The sequence below is a fragment of the Anabrus simplex genome, chromosome 12, assembly GCF_040414725.1.
Source record: "Anabrus simplex isolate iqAnaSimp1 chromosome 12, ASM4041472v1, whole genome shotgun sequence".
Lineage (NCBI taxonomy): Eukaryota > Metazoa > Arthropoda > Insecta > Orthoptera > Tettigoniidae > Anabrus > Anabrus simplex.
In genome coordinates, this window is record NC_090276.1 from 76,545,985 (window position 1) to 76,572,350 (window position 26,366).

The 26,366-nt window shown below is 39.7% G+C and overlaps 1 protein-coding gene across 4 annotated transcripts in view; it reads left to right on the plus strand.

The window, feature by feature from the left end:
* The window catches only part of LOC136884447 (nudC domain-containing protein 1), a 76,406-nt gene that overhangs the window by 38,314 nt on the left and 11,726 nt on the right, over positions 1 to 26,366 (plus strand). For all 4 annotated transcript variants that reach the window (XM_067156622.2, XM_067156623.2, XM_067156621.2 and 1 more), the window contains 2 exons: positions 3,344 to 3,563; positions 18,195 to 18,431. In XM_067156622.2, the coding sequence (XP_067012723.2) occupies positions 3,344 to 3,563; positions 18,195 to 18,430 (456 nt within the window). In that variant the 3' untranslated portion in view covers position 18,431. The remainder of the gene's footprint in view (positions 1 to 3,343; positions 3,564 to 18,194; positions 18,432 to 26,366) is intronic.

The window sequence follows — 26,366 nt, forward strand, 5'->3', positions numbered from 1 at the left end:
ACCCAAGACGCAAGGCTAGTGCATACCGTGGAGGCCACTGCATAGGCTATTTGAAGCCACCAGCAGTGCCAATGCACTGTGAGAGCTATGTCTCATTTCCAAAAATAGATGCCTGCTTGGCCATCAAATGATGTAGATGTTGATTCCCATAGGGAACCTAAAATATTTGTCCTGAACGAGTAAATTTATAATACCAATATAATGGTCCGTTATTGGACATTATAAATTTTCCAGCTAACTCATTCATGGTTGCCTGCGTTTCGCCCTCGTGTGCTAAGTTAGGCTCGTCAGTTGGGACTTAGCACACCACCCAAGATGCAAGGCTAGTGCATACCGTGGAGGCCACTGCATAGGCTATTTGAAGCCACCAGCAGTGCCAATACACTGTGAGAGCTATGTCTCATTTCCAAAAATAGATGCCTGCTTGGCCATCAAATGATGTAGATGTTGATTCCCATAGGGAACCTAAAATATTTGTCCTGAATGAGTAAATTTATAATACCAATATAATGGTCCGTTATTGGACATTATAAATTTTCCAGCTAACTCATTCTTGGTTGCCTGCGTTTCGCCCTCGTGCCATAAGCGTGCCACCTATAACAGTTTAGTACATCGTGCCTACAATATTCCCATGTCAAAAGCAGATCTTAACAAAGAACTTAATACTATACGTAATATTGCACTTCACAATGGTTTTAATCATGGTTTTATAGAATGTATAATACGTAAGTTTAAACACCGACCCAAAACCAATTTACAGAAAGAAAAAACGAAATCTGTAACATATGCAACCTTTACATTTAGCCCTGATATTTACCGAGTAACTAACATATTCAAAAAGAAAAACACTAAAATCGCCTTTAAAACCGACAACAGAAATCTTGATACATTCCTTAATTCTAGCCATGTCAACCTTCCAACCCTTTCGATAAGTCAGGTGTGTACAGATTTCACTGTAATGACTGTTCTAGCGTTTATATTGGACAAACTGAGAGATCCTTCAAAATCAGATATAACGAACATGTTAATGCCATTAAATACAAAAGATTCTCAGCAATAGGACAGCATACGCATGATTACAAACACAGCTTTTACGGCATCAACAATGATTTAGATATCATCGAAATAACAAATAGCTTCTTTTAGACCTAACAGAGCAGTGCTTCATTCTTTTGGACCAGTACTACAACCCTAATTTTAATCTTAATGAACTGTCCGAAAAACCTACTATCCTATTTGATATATTCATTTCAGTTATTAACAAGCTTAAAATTCCAAAAGATCAACCAATATACAAAACAGTTTGCAATACGCTGGCGTATTACCCCTACCGGAATCCACCCCCCCCCCCCCCCGGCCGGCCCTTACTCGCCTGTTCTTGCGTCTTCCCCTCCCCTTACCGGGCACCCCATGATTCCCCGCTGATGCGTGCGGCTTGTTGCCTGACAAACCGCACGGCAGTTTCGCTTGCTAGTTCCTCTTTAACTTCTCGCTGGTAACGTGGTGCTTGAGGTGAGTTTCTATCTTAAAATTGCCTAATACCTTTTTTGATCCGTTTACGTCATACTTACAAAGTATTCAATTTCTTTTAGGTCCGTTTGAATTGAGATCTTTCCAGAGTTACGTTTGACCACCTGAAAACATCGTTTTTTTCAAGAAATCTCACCTGTCAACCTACGGCCTCAGTCCACTCACATTTTTTTAAATATACTACTGAAATATAGGTTCAAAAACTATTTTATACCCTACTAAGTCACGCTATTTCAGTAAGATTTAAACAAGATACATGCCATGCAAGTTTTTTACTTGATTCTAAAAAATCCGACCAATTTATGATGGCTCTCTGATTATAATCATGAGGAACTACTTTTTACAAACATTGGACAATAAATGGTCTTCCCTTTTATACTGTGTAGAAATACTCTGAAAAATTAGCTAATAATGTATATATGCTAAAATCGCTCTTGATAGAACGTTCAAAAAGGATTTTATATATTGCTCCAAGGTCAGTAGTCTAATTTAACATTACCAGGTAATAGAAATGCATACAGCTGTATATAGAATAATTTTACCTCTTTTCTAGAACTGTATTATGATAAATATAGGAGATATTTGTGCAGTCAAATGTTTTATGTTGTGATCCAATTATAAATTGCTAGATATTTGAGAAGGTTTTTCTGTGTACGTACATATGTAATTTACTCAATGTCCTTGTTTACTTAATCCTAGGCTGATGATGGCATAAAAGATGCCGAAACTGCTACCTAAAAATTGACAGTAAAAATGTGACATTTTAATTATCTCACATTTTAAGTAGTATTGAACAGGTGGAGAATCCTACTCTTTATCTTTGAATGTAAATCTTTTTTCAATATGGACCAATTATGAAGTTTTTGACATTAAATTTCTTATTTAATCAAAAGAAAAAGGCTGTGGAAAATCATCGTTTGCTGGTAGAAACATATGGTAAACATGCTTCAACGATTAGAACATGTGAGACTGGTGATTTCAATGTGAAATGCTCTGGTAGAGCACAAAAGTGTGAAGACTTGTGATGCCTGGCGAAACTGTTAATGCACAACGCTAAGGCCAACAAATTATTAATTTAAGTCACTCATTGATCGAAAGACGACCGGAATGGGTCAGAAGACATGGCAAAGTAATTTTGTTACATGAGAATCCGCCGTCTCACACAACAAAACCAGTGTAAGACACCTTGAAATCGCTTGGATGGGACGTCCTAACGTACCCGCTGCACTGCCCCGAAGGCGCTGTCTATCACCTCTTCACATCAATAGGGCACGCGCGTGCAGAGCAGCACTTCAGCAATTTTGAGGAAGTTGGAAAATGGCTTGACGGATGGTTTGCCGCAAAACAAACAGTTTTTCTGAAAGATGGGCGAAGTCTGTAAAAGCCCATGGCTAGTATTTTGAATAAACAATAAATGAATTTTCCTTGAAATTTATGTGTTATCTTTACCACAAAAACCCGCAAAAACTTATTCATACATCTGGTACAGCCGGCATTGTCAAGTAATTTGGGCGCATTTTACAGCAAGATGACCTGAAAAAAATGTAATCAAAGGGGCACTTGAAGGACAGAGAAGCTGGGATCCAATAAAATACAGTGATCAGATTAAATATATCAAGTAATGCATCTGAACGGCAGGACTTGATGGCGAGAATGTAAGAATTCTATCGTGATGATGTGCTCGGCTTGAAACAGAAGCGAGATAAAGATGTGAAATAGATGGCCACATGATTGGTATGGGTTTGAAGTTTTATCTCTTAATTGTGAACAGATTTACAGATCTTCAAGATGTGATATGATGTTTGGTGTGCAGGTGAACCTGGGAGGCCTTCAGTGGCTGTTCAATGCACAGTTGGCAGCAGAGAAGCTCCCGGCAATCTGCCTGAGGCACGACGTCGATGGCTGCGTGTGGCAGCCGGAGAAACCTGGAGAAGGGAAAGACGACTGGCCGTTTACCCACGTCGGAACGTTCATGGCCTTTGGTTACGTCCAAGCCTCCAAGCAGCAGAGGAAGTTCTCGACGTGTCCGTCTGGTAATCCTACTCTTACTTTCTGTTGTGAGAATGACAAGCTCACATTAGGTACAAATGAGTCAGACATTCAGGATTTGCTGAGTTTTGCACAAGTATACTGAGGCATAGCAATGTTAAGGGGACCAAAACAGTAAATGTCTGTTTTCCCCCTTAACATTACCTGTATCCATAAAGTATGCAACATTTTCTGCGTGATATAATTTCTGAACTTTCATTCTTCATATGTTTTTACCATACATAGAAGAATAAGGGAGATATTCACAACAGAGCTCCTCCATCTCATTCTAGGCCTCTTTGCAGCCTCTGTATCCATGAATGTTCTCTTTGGTATTCTCTCTCCTGCCATTCTCATCATGTGTCCAAACCATTTTAGCTCTGCTATATCAATCTCTTCTTGAAATTCACACACTCCCACGCTTCTCCTTATTTCCTCATTTCGTATTCTATCTCATCTTGTCTTTCCTTGTATGCTCCTCAAGAACCTCATTTCAGCTGCTATTTGCAATACATTGATGGTTATGAATTTCATGTTTTTGGTCCGTATTGAACAATATATAAGTAATAATAATAATAACTTAAATGTTTCCACCTTTTCAATACAATATATTCACAAAATTACAAAATTATACGGTACTAGTTTCGACCCATCTAGGGGTCATCATCAGCCGTATTGGAGCAAAGATCACTTGTGGCGAAATCCTAAGACAATATTATTTTAAAGAATAACAAGTGAAATGAGATGTAATGGTAATAGTTAATAATACAAGGAATATACATAATAAGAGGTTTTTAACAAAGAATAAAGTATAAATGGGGTGTTGTAAAAATTATAATCATGGAAATCAGTAAGTTCTTGTATTGAAATGAAATATGGCTTAGGAAGAGGGCTTAAGGTGGGGCTGAAGGGTGCGGGAGAAAGTGTACTTTTCCAAGACAATTACACTTTCTCCCGCACCCTTCAGCCCCACCTTAAGCCCTCTTCCTAAGCCATATTTCATTTCAATACAAGAACTTACTGATTTCCATGATTATAATTTTTACAACACCCCATTTATACTTTATTCTTTGTTAAAAACCTCTTATTATGTATATTCCTTGTATTATTAACTATTACCATTACATCTCATTTCACTTGTTATTCTTTAAAATAATATTGTCTTAGGATTTCGCCACAAGTGATCTTTGCTCCAATACGGCTGATGATGACCCCTAGATGGGTCGAAACTAGTACCGTATAATTTTGTAATTTTGTGAATATATTGTATTGAAAAGGTGGAAACATTTAAGTTATTATTATTATTACTTATTTGCAATACAGTCGATAGCAATAAAGTACTAGAAGAGGAGTGGGGGGAGATCGACTAAGGTGGAGGACTTTGGAACACTACCCTATCCAGAAAGAATCTGGGACCGAGCTCGATAGCTGCAGTCACTTAAGTGCGGCCAGTATCCAGTATTCGGGAGATAGTAGGTTCGAACCCCACTGTCGGCAGCCCTGAAGATGGTTTTCCGTGGTTTCCCATTTTCACACCAGGCAAATGCTGGGGCTGTACCTTAATTAAGGCCATGGCCGCTTCCTTCCCACTCCTAGCCCTTCCCTGTCCCATCATCGCCATAAGACATATCTGTGTCGGTGCGACGTAAAGCCCCTAGCAAAAACAAAATCTTCATTCCATAAATCAACTTGTGTCTGTACTTCCTCTTCATTATCTCCCCAAACTACAGTGTCATCAGCAAAGAGCATAGACTTTACTTGCCCGCCCATGATCTTCTTCTTGATATTACGTAGAATACTATCCATGATGATGAAGTGTAAGGGAGACAATACACTTCCCTGTCTTAGGCCTGTCTCAACTCTGAACCATTCAATTTGACCGACTTTGGTGCTAGCACAGCTTTTGCAATTTTGATACAGTGCTATTACCATCTGCATTGTTTCATTCCTGTGCCTCTGTCAATGTTTTCCAAACCAAATTCCTTGGGACACTGCCATATGCCTTTTCAATATCTAGAAACGTTACTACCATGTCCTTTCTATATTCCCAATACCTTTCCATCATTTGACATAAAGTAAATATTGGGTCATATGTGGACCTGCCTCTTCTGAATCCATATTGGTGTTCTGCCAATTTTCCCTCTACTCTCTCTTATTCGTCTATCCAAGATTCTTTCAAGGATCTTAGCTATGAGGTATCAGTGTCACTCCTCTGTAATTTTACATTGCTTCCTGTCTCCTTTCTTGAAAATTGGTATAATGACCTCTTTCGTCCACTCATTTGGAACAGTCTTTTCTCTCCGTATCACTCTGAAGATATGAACTTCTTATCGTCACTCTGAAGAGTCTATACAACCACTGTACACCAACTGCTCCTGCTGCTATTATCATTTCTATGGTGACCTCATCAATTCCACTTGCCTTGCCTCATTGCATTCTTTTAGTGGCCCACTCAATCTCTGCTATGGACACCTTGTTTTCCTTATCTTCCATCTGCACTGAATCTGGTTCTTCGATTTCTCCTTGTACCGAGGTATTTTGCACGTTGTTAAGCTGTTCAAAGTATTTTCCCCACCTCTGCAATATATTGTGTGTCATCACTTCCTCCTGTTCATTTTTAATGAAGTTAGCGCCTTCACCTGAGTTCTTCTTTTTTATCCACTGAAATTGGATCTTTTTGCTTCCAGTTGTGTCTTCTTGCAGAGATTCAGTGAATTTTTGCCAGCATTTCTTTTTCTCTCCTTGCACCACCTTGGAGCACTCCTTCTTGCAGTGCCTGTATTCTGTTTTGCGTTCTGTTTTGTTTCTCAGCCATCTTTTCCAAGCTTGTTTCTTCCGTGTAACTATATCTTTTACCCTGTCATTCCACCAGGGTGTTTCTTGATCTTTCTTCCTTCCTGATACTCTTCTGCAGGTCTTTTCTGCAGACTCCACCATGACTGTTTTAAAGTATCTTCTTCGACCTTTTCGATATCTTCCTTAAGTATACTTGTTTTAATGTGTGTCTGTAATTCTATTTCCTTCTCTTGCAATTTCCACATCCTTAGCTTTCTCTACCTAATCTCAGTCATCTTTTGTATCTTTCCCATCTTTAACTTAGCTATCACAATTCTGTGATCTCCTTCAAAAGATTCATCAAAATATAATTTTCAGAGTTTTGATTTTGTTATCCCAGCTAATCTTGTTATCTTCTGACTATTTTTCTGTCAAAACCATATGTTACCAATGATCAGCTCATTTCTTCTACAAACGTCTACCAAAATATCTCCTGCCTTGTTTCTCTTCCCATATCCAAAAGGACCTATAATCTCTTCATCTCCTTTTATTTCCTGACCTACTTGGGCATTCATGTCTCTTACGATCACAACTTGTTTCTCCTGTATATGGCCTTCCAGATATTCAAGGTATTCTAGTAGATCCGTATCTGTATTTCCTGTTTGTGGAGCATACCCTTTAATTATATCAGTAATACCAGTTTCAAGTCTCAATCTGACCTAAATCAACCTGTCATTAATGTTTTCCACCAATTCTAGGTATTCTTTTAGGTCTTTTCTAATTATGAGACCTACACCATTTTTGGCTTCTCTTCCTCCGCTATAGTATAAGGTGTATTCTTTCTTTAGTTTCCTCTCACCTTTTCCTTTCCATTTGGTCTCACTGATTCCCAGCAATGCTATATCCTTGTCAACCATAAAATATACATTTTCTTCCACTTCCCCTGTTAGTGTCACTACATGGTCGCTATCTTGATGTATTTGGTTTCTGGTCGACCATTTCTCACATTTCTCCCAGCATCACAAGAGCTGCACGCCACTTGTGGGGAACGCCCTAGCATTTTCCGAGGCTTCAGTACACTTGTCATCATGTAGGCTTTTATTATGATGGGTTTGCCACTCTCAAAGGCATTTAAGAGCTACTGCCAGCCAAAACGTGTAGGCTGCTCCTAACCTAGAGAACAGATGCTTTGTAGCCGCTCCTCTGGAATACAGACGCTACAGTTGATATGGGGTTTCAGTGGTATTTCCTCCACTGAGGGCCCATTTCCCTTCTATAAGGACTCCTCCGCCCTTACCCATTGATCCTTATAGTGGGTCAGGCTATTTACCGCCGCCCAACACTCGGCGTGGAGACACCGGCTATATGGTTTACTCCAATACCATAGCAGATTTAACTAGCCAGACACTGTAAGAGTATGTAAAAATCCAAATCACTCTCCCTTAACCTCAAAATCAGGTATTACACTACTGTAGTGAGACCGTCAGTACTATACGCCTCAGAATGCCTAAACATGGTAAGAAAAGGGCAACTTAGAAAACTGGAGCTGAAGGAAAAGAAGATCCTGAGAAAAATCATGGGCCCCATTAAAGAAGAAGGTAAGTACAGAATCAGGCACAACAACGAACTGTACCAACAATTGGAGAGCATTACAACATTTATGAGGAAGAGGGGATTGAACTTCTACGGTCATGTCATGAGAATGGACAATCAGAGGCTCACCTCCAGAATCTTCCACACCATCTCTACAGGGAAAGCGACTAATGCCAAGTGGGCAAGACTCGTCAGAAAAGACCTTCAAGAATTGGACATTGCTCCCAGTGAAATTTATGACAGGAATAGGTACAGAACGTTGATCAGAACATCAAACACTCTCCAGTCACTAACAGAAAAAACAGTACGTCCGGGAGGAGGTGTGAAATGGACTCAGGAGCGAAAAGAGATTCACAGTGCAAGAATGAAGGAGTACTGGTCAAAGAAGAAAGCTGCTAGAGATAAGAAGCACGTGGTCCATAGCAGGCCCAAACGGAACTAAAAAAAATATTGTAAAACAAAATTAAACTGGAACTGTATATTTTGAAAGTAGAGTGAGGAGGTCAACATCGACCCAACCTGATCTATACAAGCTGGAGGAAAGGGGACATCCTGGCTATACTTGTATTCTCCGTGATGCTATATAACAGATTTTTCAAAATCTTCACTCCGTTTCCAGAAACATGACAAATTAGAACATCTAACTGTCTTCACAATTCTTTAAGTATTTCCTCCAGCCAACCAATATTATATTAAATACAGTTGGACCCACACTTACAACTAAATTAGTCCAAGTTTGAGTTCATGTACATTTTAACAGATTTCCGTTGTATTTGTTGGGTGTATTTTATCTTGAATTTTTTATGTATCACTGTTTTTGTTTTATGTCTTTCTTCTTTATGTTATTTTAGTGATGAAGACCTCTAGGCTAGGTCAAAACATGTCCTAGGTAGTTTTTAAAAACAACTATGTAACAATGTAGATTTTTAAACAGACCATTTATTAAATGACAGAAATATGTTGGGCAGGTGGACTTTATATAATTAAATTATTTTAGAATTTGACCTTAGATATGATTAGTAGTCGCTACATTACGTGCCAAAAGCCTGGATTAAATTCCAAAGCATGTGGGGGGTGGTGGTGATGATGATGATGATGATGATGATGACGACGGTTGTGATTTGTTTGTCAGATGGAGACTTCTAGCCTTGAACAGAACTCAACAGCAGGTAGGCTATATGCCAACACTGGGGTTCACCCTCTTCCGAGCTCATTATCATCACAAACACACACACACACACACATGCAGTTGCCCACGGGTGTCAACTAGAAAGACCTGTGCCATACGACATTGATTGATGGTAGATTGCATGATTTGAGCACTAAGTTGTTGCTGGATGAAGGAATAATGCTCCTATCTGCCCTTATCCAAACATGTTGTAGATGTATTTATGCGACCGCTGTACGTGTAACACAAACGTATTACATTACAGTATTATGACCCCTGAAAAATGTAAAATACATGTGTTTACATAAATTGATGGGAGATGTTTTCTACACTGAAATTGATTGTTCGTAATACCAGACAAGATTTTGAGAAATTATTCCATGTGTCAATCTAATCATTTTACACTTGTGATGACATACGAGCATAACAAGGAATTGGCTCCTCTTGCTATCTACATATATTTTCTAAATGCGTGCGTGCCAAATCTCTTGAGATGACATCTGCCTATGGAACGTGATTGTAGCCGACCTCTGTTTACACCACCTCAAGCACTCGTGACATCACCCCATTCAAGCGGTTTTCCCATCCCTGAATTATGACCATTTATTTATTTATTTATTTTCACTGTTTACGCCCACATTGGAGCACCAAAATCAACCTTATACAATAATATCCTCAAGAAATAAGTACAGTAGAAGTCCGTTATAGCGAGAATTTATAACAGCGAAAAATTTACTCACTATAGCGGATTGTCGTTATATCCGATTTTTCTATAAAAGTCGGAAAAACCCCCCATGCACATTAAAATCGTTATGAAATGGCAATCAGTTTGTTCAAAACTTGTGTTTCCGCAGATGATATCCGCACTACAGCTTACTTGTTTGTTATTTTTCGAAAGTTGATACATCGTGAAAGTATGCGTTTAATTTCATTCTGAAAAAAATGTAGTACCGTATTTCTCCGAATCCAAAATGAACCCCACTTTTTCCTTCAAAAATTTTTAATCAGGCTCAAAAAGTACTTTGTAAAATCATATGAATGCTTTGTTGTGCAGAAGGCCTACGCATTTTTAGACGCCCAACATTAACTTTCGTCATGCCGTATTTTCTTTTTCTTTTTGCGGCTGCACAATTATTCTTTATTTCCGCAGGTTTAAGGACCATTAACTTAAAATTGGCATCATAATACCGAAGAGAACCCATTGAAAATTTGCCGGCAATACCTATTCCTTGCGTCTCTACAATACGACGATCCATCAGGAAATTATTCTTGCTGTCTATAAAACTGTTACATTTACTCAGAGTCAGATATAGCCTAACCTGCTACCGCTACACGCACGTCTCGCTTGCTGGGTTCGGCCAAATTCAGTGGCTAGCGGTGTATAGGCCTAATCGCGAACATTGAAAGTCACCGAACGAGTTTATTGCACCATGGTATGGCCATTTCGCCCTTGCGCTTTTCATGCACAAACCTCACAATTTCATCTTCGACTTCTTTAAAGCGTTCTTGTTGCGGACCACTGAATGCATTTTTTGTAAAATACGCATTTTTTAAAGCTCTTTTCTTCACACTAACGCCAAATATTGGCTTTAATTAGGCCTATGCCGTATTTTCTTGCGGCTGCACAATTATTCTACATTTACGAGTGTTTAATAATCATTAACTTGAAATTGGCATCATAGTATCGACTAGAACCAGTTGAAAATTTGCCAGCAATACCTTTTCCACATACCGGTATCTTCACAATACGACTATCCGTCACGAAAATATTCCTGCTGTCTATAAAACTTAATCTTACTAAGCGTTAAGTACAAGAGACGCGTTATAACTCTGCCACAGATTAGCCATGGCCTTTCTAGAAATTTGAAGGCTTGCATCTTTTGATGCCATTCTGCAAATTTGAGAAACGTTTTTGTAGAAGCTAATAGAACGCCATACTCTCTTCACTATTCCTGAGTGCCAGTGACGTTACACACAGGCACTGTACAATCGGTTGTCGTGGCTAGCGATGTAGGCTATAGTAAAGAGGCGGTCGTTTATTGTCAACGAGTGGTTACCGCGGAAGTTGCCCGTGGTATCTATTAACTTACTGTTAGGCCGTGAATGCAAGACAACCCTTGAGTTTTCGTATGAGATTCTGAGGGAAAAAAGGTCTTGGATTCCGAGAAATACGGTATCACTCCAGAGGTTTTTGTGGCAAACACTTCAGTTTTCTTTTTCAAAGGGGCGTCACGTAACACAATTCAAGCGCCAGTAGAGAAATGATAACCTTCTTGCTATAAATTTAAATAATAGCCTTTCCGTAATTTAACCAGACGCGAGAAGATGTAAACTAACCTCTGAAATCAATTAAGCACTCTGCCATATCTTGAGGTTTATCCCATTCTTACTTAATTGCAGTATTTAGCCTCAAAATTAAGCTGTCGTTTAGTCAGCCTTAATTTTTAATGAGTTAACAACTGTTACCGGACACGTTATTTACGCATTTATTATGAAAAGGTGTTCTCTTTCATTTAGAATTTTCTTTACGGAACAGCAGTCGACGGGTATAACTAAGTGACTCCAACATAGCGAGGAAACGATGCCGAAGGTAATCGATTGCATGCACTATCATCCCTGGGGTGCATAAATATCGGTAACGGAAAAAATCACGCGCGCTTTATCACTCGTAATAACGGATGCGTCAGTGATAGGGCTCTTGCTGTAACCAAAGGACGATACACAATTTAATATAGAAATTTTGAAGGGACAGAAAAAATCGTCGCTATAGCAGAGTTCTCGTTAAGGCGTGTACTCACTAGTAGTCTTCAACATGCAACGCAACGGTTGCTGCAACCTTGTATAATGTGTACGTTCGTCAAACCTCAACGCGAACACCAGTAGTTCCGCAGCGTTCTTTGTGACACATGCAACCATGTCATCCAGTATACTCGTCATAAGTGCTGTGTATATTCTGCTGCATTACCTAATCGATGACTACAAACATCCCCGTCGTTGATGGCAAGGTGACTTGTACAAAGGTAAAGCTACTTCCAGTTTGCTTCTGGATTTGAAATCACAAGAAATAAGTGGATATTTTAAGAATTTCACTCGTATATCACCGACCGATTTCGAGTATTTATTAAATTTGGTTGAACCGAAGATAAACAAGGGACACAAAATTTAGAAAATCTATATCTGTTCAAGATAAATTGGCACTTACTTTGAGATTTTTAGCCACCGGTGACAGCTTCACCAGCTTGCAGTATCTCTTCAGAATATCCAAGCAAGTCACAAGTATATATATATATATTTTTTTTTTTTTTTTTGCCATTTGCTTAATGTCACACCCATGCAGATAGGTCTTATGGCGACGATGGGATTGGAAAGGGGTAAGACTGGGAAGGAAGCGGCCGTGGTCTTAATTGAGGTACAGCCCCAGTGTGTGCCTGGTGTGAAAATGGGAAACCACGGAAAAACAATCTTCAGGGCTGCTGACAGTGGGGTTCGAACCCACTATTTCCCGGATGCAAGTACACAGCTGTGTGCCCCTAACCGCACGGCCAACTCGCCCGGTAGACATAAGTAAATTTGTACCACAAGTGTGTCAAGCAATCATCAGCGAATTAAAAGATCACGTAGAGGTAAGGTTCATTTAATTTTATTTCATTTCATTAAACATTTTTTATGAGACGTCATCGATATTGAAATTATTTGGCACTTCACTGAAAGGTCCCGATAATGTAGAATTGCGATATAATTCTATTAAATTCAGACAAGATTCCTCAGTCCATTCCATGACCTCTGCGCGTCCTGACTACGAAATATGCCTGGAATACGTCAACAAACACACTGCGCGCCGCTTTGTGTTCACCGGAATACCGACAACCAGGTGGATCACAGCGCACCTCACTGCGAACGGTTGCAGCAAAGAAGCTCAAGGCGTACTCAATACAAAAATATGGTTGCAGCAACCGTTGCGTTGCATGTTGCAGCCTCCTAGTGAGTACCCGCCTTAATATGCCGTACTCGCTATAGTGGACTTCTACTGTACATCAAAAAATTAGTTCCTTTTTAAAACTTGATAATTTCATCTTTTCCCCAAACTTCTTCACTCTAGTCAATCTTTTAGCCCGTTCTGTTTACCATTAACCCTGTCTGAATCACTCGCTGGCACACTCCACTCATCCACTTATCTGTACTGAACTACTAAACCTGTATTTTGCTCGCTTATGAAAAACACTAATTACTTAAGAAAAATGACGAATACCCTACACACCACGTAGTGAATAAAAATATTGCAGTTGGCAACTAGGTTACGAGATCGCACTCTGCCGATATAAGTGATATGAATGGCAGCTTGGAATTTGTTGAATGTCTTTTGTTTCAGCGCATAACCACCGGACAAAGCCAAAATCGGCCAAAACGTCAGTTTAGAAGTAAAGCAATGCAGACTATAGTCAGAAGTTTTATCTTTCTTTTGAATCTATTTGTGTGTCACGAATATCATTTATTTGGAAGACAGACACTATTTTATCTTTACAATTGAAGTTATCGGTTAAGCAACATGGCGTCTGTTTTTGTTGACGATAATGAAATTGAAAGAATTATTTATGATTATACAGATAGTGATGATGATTATCGTGTGGAGTTTAATGTGGAAAGTTATCAGATGACGAAACTGAAAATGAAATTGTGAGTGCAGCGGTTAGATTTCCACAGGATGTCCCAAAATCCAGTGACGCTTATGTTGGTGAGCTTCCAGGTTCTACAACAGGTTTTCAGGTGACTAGTAATGTAAGTATTGAAGGCGTGAGTGTGAATTGGTGTGATGTGGAAACTCCAGAAAGTGAATTCCTCAGAAAAAGTGTCTCATTTACTGTTTACCACCCAGGACCCAGAAATATGCCTCCCCGTAATGCAGCCCCAATCTTGTTCTTCTTTCTGTTTTTTACCCTTGGTTTCTGGAGATTATTAGTGCAAGAGACTAATCGTTATGCCAGACAATACATTCACAAGTTAGATGTTCTGCAGAAGCACAGTCGATTTCATCTATGGCCAGATGGTGGTAATGGGATGGCAGATTTAAAACGTTTTATTGGCGTGGTCATAAATATGGGTCTTGTGAAGAAAAAGAACTTGTCACGTTATTGGTGAACTCAGCACCTTAGTCAAGACACACCCTTCTTTAGAAAAGTGATGGCAAGGGATACTTTCTTACTAATAAACAGATTTTTCCATATTGTGGACAACACCTGCAGCAAGAAACCAGGTGACTCGGACTACGATCCACTCTTCAAGGTTAGGCCAGCCATTGACCACTTCAATTCTTGTCTTAAAAATCATTATGTTCCAGCGAAAACACTCAGTATTGATGAGACATTAGTTGGTACTAAGAACAGAACTCATCTGATTCAGTATCTGCCAAACAAGCATCACCACCAGCGGGGAAATAAACTTTTCAAGGTGTGTGAACCAGGTTCCTCATATACAATGCAGTTCAGTGTTTATTCACCTGTAAAGTCTGGAAGTTCTGCACAAGTGGTAAAGGATTGGGGTTTGATGTAGTTTTCAGTTTACTGAACAGTATTGGAAGTATATTTGGGAAGGGATACGATATTGTTGTGGACAACTGGTATACTTCTGTTGATGTGGCATTTGGGAAAAGAATACTATTTCCACCGGAGCTGTTCGCTGTAATGGAAAAAATCTTCCTCCAGGAATGAACTCTATAAAATTAGAGCCTGAACAAACTGTATATAAAAGAAGTGGCCCCACTGCTGTTCACTGCATGGAGAGAGAAAAAATATCAGAAAAAGTTATCAGTTCTCTCTACTGCATGCCCAGCTATCAATCGCAAGGTGAAATGTAGATCTTCGAAGGGGATGAGGGGCATTGATGTGTCTGATCACGTGTCAGCTGAACAAGCTAGCTGTAGGAACTGGTAATGTTGACACAGCCATCCTCAATCCCTATATACATAGATTACAGATGAAGATAAACTAATATCAAGTATGACTTTATTGTGGAGTCTCTATGTGGTGCTGAAGAAGTTCAAATCTTGCCAGCTTCCGGCAGCACCTCTCACGCTATGGAGAAACTTCCTAATATCAGATCAAAAATTAGATGGATGGCTTTTCCGGCGTTTGCTCTATTAACCAGCGTTTCGTCTTAGGTCTGACACTAGACTCTTCAGAGTGGGATGTGTCAGACCCTACCCACTGACGCTGGGCTGTATGCAGGTGAACTTATCAGAAGCTTATTTATGAAGCACAGTCTGATAACTGCATACGGGAGATAAAACTCCACAATGGAATTAATGCCCGCCTAGCAATTCCAAATGGAAATTCTAAGTTCCCATGGAGGGAATTAGATTCTTTTCCACCAATAGAGCATATCAAAAATCAGATCAAAAATTAGATGGATGGCTTTTCCGGCGTTTGCTCTATTAACCAGCGTTTCGTCTTAGGTCTGACACTAGACTCTTCAGAGTGGGATGTGTCAGACCCTACCCACTGACGCTGGGCTGTATGCAGGTGAACTTATCAGAAGCTTATTTATGAAGCACAGTCTGATAACTGCATACGGGAGATAAAACTCCACAATGGAATTAATGCCAGCGTCAGTGGGTAGGGTCTGACACATCCCACTCTGAAGAGTCTAGTGTCAGACCTAAGACGAAACGCTGGTTAATAGAGCAAACGCCGGAAAAGCCATCCATCTAATTTTTGATCTGATTTTTGATATGCTCTATTGGTGGAAAAGAATCTAATTCCCTCCATGGGAACTTAGAATTTCCATTTGGAATTGCTAGGCGGGCATTAATTCCATTGTGGAGTTTTATCTCCCGTATGCAGTTATCAGACTGTGCTTCATAAATAAGCTTCTGATAAGTTCACCTGCATACAGCCCAGCGTCAGTGGGTAGGGTCTGACACATCCCACTCTGAAGAGTCTAGTGTCAGACCTAAGACGAAACGCTGGTTAATAGAGCAAACGCCGGAAAAGCCATCCATCTAATTTTTGATCTGATTTTTGATATGCTCTATTGGTGGAAAAGAATCTAATTCCCTCCATGGGAACTTAGAATTTCCATTTGGAATTGCTAGGCGGGCATTAATTCCATTGTGGAGTTTTATCTCCCGTATGCAGTTATCAGACTGTGCTTCATAAATAAGCTTCTGATAAGTTCACCTGCATACAGCCCAGCGTCAGTGGGTAGGGTCTGACACATCCCACTCTGAAGAGTCTAGTGTCAGACCTAAGACGAAACGCTGGTTAATAGAGCAAACGCCGGAAAAGCCATCCATCTAATTTTTGATCTGATTTTTGATATGCTCTATTGGTGGAAAAGAATCTAATTCCCTCCATGGGAACTTAGAATTTCCATTTGAAACTTCCTAATACTCGTCAACGACCAAGCTCGATAGCTGCAGTCGCTTAAGTGCGGCCAGTATCCAGTATTTGGGAGATAGTAGGTTCGAACCCCACTGTCGGCGCCCTGAAGATGGTTTTCCGTGGTTTTCCATTTTCATACCAGGCAAATGCTGGGGCTGTACCTTAATTAAGTCCACGGCCGCTTCCTTCCCACTCCTAGCCGTTTCCTGTCCCATCGTCGCCATAAGACCTGTCTGTGTCGGTGTGACGTAAAGCAGCTTGCAAAAAAAAAAATCGTCAATGCAGATGTGTTGTATGCAATTCTGCAGGAAATAAAAAAGTGAAAAGGTCCAACTATGGCTGCTTTGGATGTGATGTTGGTGTATGTGTGAACTGTTACAAGGACTTGGATCACAGCACCATACTGGTATTCCTGAAAAATGTTGAAGTAAATCTTTTATTTTTTTCAAAAAGGAACTAATGGCTTAAAATTAATATTATGGATCTCTATCATAAGCTTATACAACAAAACAAACAAACAAACCCCATGGCATTACACCCTTGAAGGGCCTTGGCCTACCAAGCGACCGCTGCTCATCCCGAAGGCCTGCAGATTATGAGGTGTCGTGTGGTCAACACACAAATCCTCCCTGCCATTATTCTTGGCTTTCTAGACTGGGCCCGCCATCTCACCATCGGATAGCTCCTCAATTCTAGTTACGTAGGCTGGGTGGACCTCGAACCAGCCCTCAGGTCCAGGTAAAAATCCCTGACCTGGCCGGGAATAAAACCCGGGGCCTCCGGGTAAGAGGCGGGCACGCTATCCCTACACCATGGTGCCGGCATCATCATCTTATAGTGCACAATATTTTCAGTCACATCAACCAATTCTTTCAGCCACTTTTAGGCCAGGAGTTTCAAAACATTTTTGTAAAACTTGTTTATATATTTTGTACAGTATTACCCATTATTATTAATTTAATCTTTTTGTTTCTTGCATCAACATTTAGTGCTATACAAGACATGTATATTATGATTTATTTGTGGCTACAATTTTTTATTTTTTTATTTTTCTATTTTTTTAAACTCTGTAATACAGTAACTTTACCCTCACTCAGCATTTGAGGTTAAATCCTGAAGCAGTGAAGTGGGTGGTGGGTTTGGACATTCACATTTAGCGAGATGTACATCACTCGCACTCAGTGTGTATATATGAACTGTCAGAGTTGATAGGTGGATAGTGATGTAAATATATTGTGTTCTCTTCTTGTTCTTTCAAACTTTGTAAATTGCTTTCTTTGACTGTATAGATATGATAATTTGTATTTACTTTGTACTTATCTTTCACTGGTTGTGTAAATAATTTATAGGTTGTCATTATTCATTGTACACCAAATAAAAAATAAATAAAGTACTGAGGTCAAATAAACTTAGGACACAGTTTTTTATTTTTTTATATGAATCCCCTTTTAAGGAAAACTTCTACTAAAGGAGCAGAAGTCAGGTCCCCAGCTGGAGATTCATTAAAAATGGGTTCTGCTTTAACAAAATGACAGGTAACTGGGGTAAGAGCAGACAACACATTTTCATCAGTTCTTCTACATCCATTAAGTCCCATGTGAGTTTGTTTCTATTTCATCATCGAGAGGCCGACCTTCTTGAAGGACTTGATTTGACACTTGATTGTTCCTCGAGGAAATATTACAAGAAAAGAAGAATAATGTGTTACTAATTTTTGTTCTCAGATCTGACGTACGTAGCAGTCTGCGAGGCAGTGAGTCACGTCTACATCTACAGACAGCCCCGAGTATTGGCGACAGAGATGAGGAACCGGCGAACAGGGCGGAGAGTCGCTCACACGGCCCAGCAGCAGCTAGTGAACTTGGACACCAACAAGGAGGTGCTCGGCGTTCACGCATCCCCTCGCATCCTGTACATTCTGACGTCAGACACCATACTCGCTCTGCACATCAATCCTTGAGGTGAATACAAAACATAGCCACTACTCTGTACTCTCCTCAGTCTTCATAACATGTAAGTCACCAGCATAGCAGAGGTGAGATAGCGTGCCAAAAGCCTGGATTCAATTCCAGTCGTCTCTGCAGTGTTCATATGGAATGAGGGCATGTGATCCCGTTGATGGTGATTCGTCCATCGTATGGGAACGTTAAGCCTTGAGCAGTCTCTTCTAGGCTATGTGACAGCACGTGGTTTCACCCTGTCCCTACGTCTGTTATGAGTAGAATATACACTTTAACCCCGAAAGTCCCGAAAATTATCCCATAAGAGCAATGCAATTTTATATTCGATTGAACATAATTCACAATAGGGCAAAACCTGCATTTAGCGTTAAAGAAACGTTAAAATTCTGAAATATTTACTTGTATTTGTTTTTGTTATGGGACATTAAGAACCTATGAAAAAGACAGCATAAGCTTGCTAAGGATGATTCAAGGCAGAAAAGGAATTTAGAGTACAGGCACTTAGGGCTGCTGTAGTACAGTACAGTAGAAGAGAACCCCCGTTTTAATGACAGTGTTATTATGCCCTTCGAAAATTCCTATATTAATCTGTGCAATATCCTTCGTTTACAATGAGAACCTTTTACTGATCCATCCGAAATTACGGGCAATTTCGGGCGTGTTAGTTTTTTTTTGCTAGTTGCTTTACATTGCTCATACCTGCCAACCCTTCCGATTTACCCGGAAACTTTCCGATTTTTAACTCGTCTTCCGATTTTCCGATTTATTTTTACTTCTTCCTATTTTTTGACCAATATAACCTCTAGTACCGCCAATACTCTTCCCCTAGGATAAACGATAAATTCTTATGTGCTTGTGTAATTTACGAAACCTCATTTTGAAGCGTATTTATTTGATGCCTTATTTCGTGAGTGTTTCGTCCGTCGACTTCCTGTATCGTGTTTCCCGCTCACCAGGCGTACGCGCTAGCGACTCAGTTAATCTGGACGAAAGAATGAGTTTGTTACTGTGTTGTTCGCGAGCTGTTAACATCGTTTCTGTGCGTAGTTTCGTCGGAGTTGTAGTCCACGTGTGTTTTCTTGCATTCCTATGTTTTCCCCCTCTGCCAAAGTCGTATGTTAATAATGTATGGGACATACCCGGTATTGAATTGTTTTACATGTGGTAGTTTCGCGTATTTAAGTGCATAATTTTAATGAGTTGAATGTCTTTAAGGGGTGTCAGTGACAGTTTCTGGTAGTTTCTTTTCTTGTTATGGCCAAAAAGTGTAACAAATGTTATCTCCAAGTGTTTCCGTTCATTTTACCGTCTGATAAAGGAAACTGCCGTATTTTCTCGCGTAATTAACGCCCTTACATAATTTACGCATCCCAATATTTTTGGGTCCAAAGTGGAGAAAAAGAAATGTTCACGTATTTGACGCACCTACGAAGTACAACTTCGAACATCCATCACGCAGCTCCGGATGTCAACTTCTCAAGTAGCAGGGTTCCTATTGAGAAAGCGAGCATTCCAAATACAGGGAAACGTGCTGTTATTAGCAGGCAGGAAATCCCACTGCACTAGTTTCCCGAATGTTTCGGGTACGGCACATTCTGTGATCTCAAAATTGTTTGTCATTCCACAGTATTCGAGTAATACTGCATCATACAAACTCGCGGTGATCAATTACGCTGAAACATACGAGAATAGGGCAGCGGGCCGCAAGTATACTGTGTCCGAATGGAACGTGCGCTACTGCGAGAACAGAAGTGCACTTCAAGCGGCCAATTAGTCTCGCAGAGCATTTCGCGGACCAAAAAGCGGCAAGTTTCCGCAAGTAGAGGACGCCAATCAGTTTCCATATGCCACAAAGTCTAACATTCGATGAGAAAGGGATATCGAGTGTTATTGTTGTATGTCCGTCGCTCCCTTCTCGATCCGCCAGCCAGCTACACGCGTGCCAGTGTGTTATTCTTCGAGCCTCGACGCGCAGCTCTCAGTGCGCGTGCCTGGAACGTCGTGTGTGCTATAAAAGGAGCTCCTAGTCTGTCCAGACGCCCACTGACCCCGGTGCCCAGCTCCAGAATACACCCTACGTCGAGCACGGAGGCTACTCCTCTTGAAAATGTGCTTCGGCCAGGTGGACTGAATTTCTGGCAGTAAGAGGTCTCACCTCGGGTCACCGCTCCTCTTGCCTATTCCGCTGTCCATGCCCAGTCTTACCATTATATGCCAATATCATTCCCTAGCTAATGCGAGCTCCCATTATCAACTTAGTTTTGCTAAGTAGAAACTCTTCAGTCATTGAACTTACGTTAATGAACTCAGACACTTCAACAAGGAAGGACACTCTGAGATATTTACGTCAGTGCTTCTGATAGTTTTCGACTATCAAGAACTTTTCAGGTTACAAGGACTATCTTTCCGAGATAGTAGTGAACGTGAATACTCAAACGTGTATATAGTGTACAAAGACAGACTCTTTCTCCAAATTCATAGTTCAATTTGCTTCGAGGTAACTTTCAGTTTTGTTATTGTAAATATTGTAATTTTACATGTGAAGCAAATAAAGAAGTTGTGCTTTTTGTAAACCCAACCTTGTTTACAACAGTTATCGTACCTGCTACCGGAAGCAAAAAACAGCGATGTACTGCAATGCTTGCTGTGATAGCTGATGGGAGAAAACATGCGCCTTACATTGTTCTAAAAGGAAAAACAATGCCTAAACTAAAGCAAACTTTCCGCGAGTGATGCACGTTCGTATTCAAGAAAAAGGGTGGATGGACACGCCACTCGTACAAGATTGGATACGAACGGTTTGGGTAATGTAGCAGGGTCCCTCCTTCTATGCCCGGCCCTTCTCGTGTTGGACAGTTTTCTTTTTTTGCCAGTATGTCATTATTATTACATTGCATTAATTGTACTTTTATTACCGGTAGTTCATGTTTATTTTACTTCAGGTCGTATTGTCAGCTCGTACCGGGAAGAATGTTTTCCGGTTTCGGTACGTCAAACCCACTTGTCCAACTTGCCTTATTTGACTTTTCAGAAAAAATCTCACGCCGGAATTTTACGCCAAATGACGATAACCGCAAATGAGTTGAACCAATTGAGTTTATATTATACTAGCAAGATACCCGTGCTTCGCTACGGTATTATACTGAAATTTATAATTGAATGCTTATTGTTTAAGATATATAATCCGCCAAAATTCGCGATCTGACTCGTTTTCTATTAGATTCCGGCACGTTTCCTCCCATTTTTCAATCTTCCTTTCCAGCAATCGATTTCGTACTTCCCGGGCTAGGTTCAGGTATTCCTCCCGGTCAGTTGGGTCCGTAAATCTTTGCCATCTTTTCCTATAATCATTTTAAAATGTATAAAATCCTTCAGGAGATCCGGCGTGGTGTCATATTGGGTGCTTTGGCGGCACTGAACCCGCGGCCGGACTGCATTCTTAGTCATTACCCGTCCAGGAGCAGTTTCCAGCGCGGTCCGCACATTTGACGGCGGTCCGGAACATTATTATTATTATTATTATTACTATTATGTGTTGCTGGAATGGCTTATGACAGGGAAAACCGGAGTATCCGGAGAAAAACCTGTCCCGTCTCCGTTTTTTCCAGCACGAATGTCACATGGAGTGACCGGGATTTGAACCACGGAACCCAGCTGTGAGAGGCCGGCGCGCTGCCGCCTGAGCAACGGAGGATACTTATAAGTACATTAAGAACAGTAAAATCAATTGTTCTCACCTCCTCCTACACCCCACCGCCGTTAAGTTTATTTACCGCCACCCCCGCCCCCCCCCAAAAAAAAATTAAAAGAAGGCTTGTTTCTTTATGTTTAAAGGAGATTCCAAACACCAATGTTCACGTCTATTGCCTTCAGTTTTGAGATGTAAGTATCCCCATAAAAATAATTTACTTTTTTCACTTCATTTCACACTACTCTTCCCCCCGCCCCCTAAGTGAATTTTCCCGCAAAAAATACTTGTTTCTTTAATAGTAAAAGATCTTCTAAATACCAATTATCACGACTCTAACTTCTTCAGTTTTTGATTTATGTGTCCCCATGAAAGGAATTCAACTCCTTTACACTCCCACCCTCCAAGATGGTTTCCCCACCAAAACGCGTTTTTCTTTGTTTTTAAAGGAGATCTAAATACGAATTTTCACGTCTGTAACAACTTTAGTTTTTATTAGATGTATGCATTCTCATACAATTAAGTCAATTAAATTTTAATTCTTTCACCCCCCCCCCCCCCCTTCATTGGATTTTCCGAGAATACGTCTTTCTTTACTTTTAAAGCAGATTGCAAATATCAAATTTCACGTCTGTAACATCTTCATTTTTGAGATATCAGTAGCCTAATTAAAATAATTCAACACCATTTTCAGTCACTTTTACCCACCCCCCACCACCCAAGTGGTATTTCCGAAAACTAAAAATACACGATTCGTTATGTTTAATAGAGATAAAAAAAAATACCATTTTTCACTTCTGTAACATGTTAAGTTTTTTAGATATACTGTAAAAATTCTCATTTTAAAATTTCACCCCTTTTGAGTTCCCCTTAAGTGGAGTTTCAAAAAACAAATCACCTATGTTTCTTTACATTTACAGGAGATTCCAAACACCCACTTTTTACGTCTGTAACATTTTACGTTTCCAAGATATTCTGTAGATATAGCCTTTCAAAAAATTCACCCCAATTTGTCACTCCTGTTTAAACGCCATTAATTGGATTTTCCAAAAACTAAAAAATACGTGTTTCTTTATTTTTAAAGGAGGTCTCATATACAAATTTTCAGTTCTGTAATATCTTCAGGTTCTGAAATATAAGTATCCTCATTAAAGGCATTCAACCCATTTTTCACCCTTTTACACCCCTCCTATTGGGATTTACAGGAAACAAAAAAATACGTGTTCCTTTATTTTTAGAGGAGATTCTAACTACCTATTTTACATCTGTAAATTTTAAAGTTTTAAGATGTAGACACACTCATTTTAAAAATTCACACCACCGGGCGAGTTGGCCGCGCGCGTAGAGGCGCGCGGCTGTGAGCTTGCATCCGGGAGATAGTAGGTTCGAATCCCACTATCGGCAGCCCTGAAGATGGTGTTCCGTGGTTTCCCATTTTCACACCAGGCAAATGCTGGGGCTGTACCTTAATTAAGGCCACGGCCGCTTCCTTCCAACTCCTAGGCCTTTCCTATCCCATCGTCGCCATAAGACCTATCTGTGTCGGTGCGACGTAAAGCCCCTAGCAAAAAAAAAAAAAAAAATTCACACCCCCCTTTTCACCCCCCAATATTTGAATTTTCCAAAAACGAAAAAATACGTGTGTTTCTTTACTTTTAAAGTAGATCCCAAATACCAATTTTCAGGTCTGTAATATCTTCAGGTTCTGAAATATAAGTAGCCTCATTAAAGGCATTCAACCCATTATTCACCCTTTTACACCCTTCCTATTGGGATTTTCCGAAAACAAAAGAATACGTGTTTCTTTATTTTTAAAGGAGATTCTAAATACCAATTTTTATATCCATACACTTTAAAAGTTTTGAGATATAGATACACTCATTTTTAAAAATCACCCCCTTTTCATCCCCCCCCATTAATTGGATTTTCCAAAAACAAAAAAATACGTGTTTCTTTATTTTTAAAAGAGATCCCAAACACCAATTTTCAGGTCTGTAATATCTTCAGGTTCTGAGATATAAGTAGCCTCATTAAAGGCATTCAACCCCTTTTTCACCCCTTTTCACGATTCCTACTGCGATTTTCCGAAAACAAAAAATGCGTGTTTCTTTATTTTTAATGAAGATTCTAAATACCAATTTTTACATCTGCAAACTTTAAAAGTTTGGAGATATAGATTCACTCATTTTTAAAATTCACCCTCTTTTCACCCTCCCATTAATTGGATTTTCCAAAAACAAAAAAATACTTGTTTCTTTGTTTTTAAAAGAGATCAAAAGTACCAATTTTCAGGTCTGTAATATCTTCAGTTTCTGAGATATAAGCACCGGTATCCTGATTAGGCATTCAACCCCTTTTTCACCCTTTTTCACCCTTTTTCACCCCTCCTATTGGAATTGTCTGAAAACAAAAAAATACGTGTTTCCTTATTTTTAAAGAAGATTCTACATACCAATTCTCACATCTCTAAACTTTTAAAGTTTTGAGATAAAAACACACTCATTTTAAAATTTCACCCCCCTTTTCACCCCCTTAGCAACGGAATATCCAAAAATCCTCTCTTAGCGAGCACCTACATCTTAATATGAATATATCCCCAAAATTTCATTTCTTTATGTCCAGTAGTTTTGGCTCGGCGATGATGAATCAGTCAGTCAGTCAGTCAGTCAGGACAAGCTACTTTATATATATAGATTTGGTGTGTCTTTAAAATGAAAATGAATTGTAAATAATTTGTAAATATCTGAATTCTTTGAATAATTTTCGCATCCGAAGTTTTCGCCTGTATTTTTCGTCAAAAAATTGCGTCAATTACTCGAGAAAATACGGTATTATGCATTTTGTTGAGTGTGTTGGTGTGACATAAATATTATTTTTCGCATGTAAGTGTCATAAATGAGAATGATTAGGTACATTTTCTTGTAACCATTTTTATGTTTTCTTAGTTGAAGATTTTAAATTTAATTGTCAATTCACATTGTAACTGTAGATATGTATGCCTTTTATACTGACCGTTTTTCACCTAGACCGTGGTGGAATATATGTGATGAAATCCAAGAATTAAAAATCTTCCTATTTTTGGTTTCTAAAAGTTGGCAGGTATGATTGCTGCACTGACACAGATAGGTCTCATGGTGATGATGGGATAGGAAAGGCCTAGGAGTTGGAAGGAAGCAGTCTTGGCCTTAATTAAGGTGCCTGGTGTGTCTGGTGTGAAAATGAGAAACCATGGAAAACCTTCTTCAGGGCTGCCGACAGTGGGATTCGAACCCACTATCTCCCGGATGCGAGTTCACAGCCGCGTACCCTTGACCGCACGGCCAACTCGCCCGGTCATGTTAGTTTTTATCCGTTATCAATATCCATACACTCTACTCCACCGTTTACATTGAATGCGACCGGTCATCTTCCATATTGATTCCTCGCTACACGTGAGCGAGTCGATCTTGAGCCAGAGATCTCCTCACAACTCCATTTGGTGTAAACAAACATTGGGTTAACATGTTTCTGCAATAGGTGCAATTTTAATACTACAGTACGTACTGAAATAAAATAAGAATGTGATACTTCTCCTTCACAATTAAATTGAAATAACAAATAACGTAGTTCAACCTATTCAATACAAGTAAATAAGAAATGTAGTGTTACAATCTTATTTAATTATAAGCAGAAGCGGTACCGGTTTTGCCCCCAATCTGGGTCATCGTCAGCCGAATAAAAATACAAAAACAATGCTAATCTGCATTTTATGTCCTCCTTACTTCTGCCATCATTAGTTATTTTACTACCCAAGTAACAATATTCATCTACTTCCTTTAAGACTTCATTTCCTAATTTAATATTTCCTGCATCACCTGCCTTCGTTCGACTGCACTCCATTACTTTTGTTTTGGACTTATTTATTTTCATCTTGTACTCTTTACCCAAGACTTCGTCCATACCCTTCAGCAGCTTCTCGAGATCCTCTGCAGTCTCAGATAAAATAACAATATCATTGGCAAATCTCAAGGTTTTGATTTCCTCTCCTTGGATTGTGATTCCCTTTCCGAATTTCTCTTTGATTTCCTTTACTGTCTGTTCCATGCAAACATTGAAAAGGAGGGGGGACAAACTGCAGCCTTGCCTCACTCCTTTTTGGATTGCTGCTGCTTTTCCAAAGCCCTCGATTCTCATAACTGCAGACTGATTTTTATACAGATTGTAGATAATTCTTCGTTCTCGGTATCTGATCCTAATCACCTTCAGAA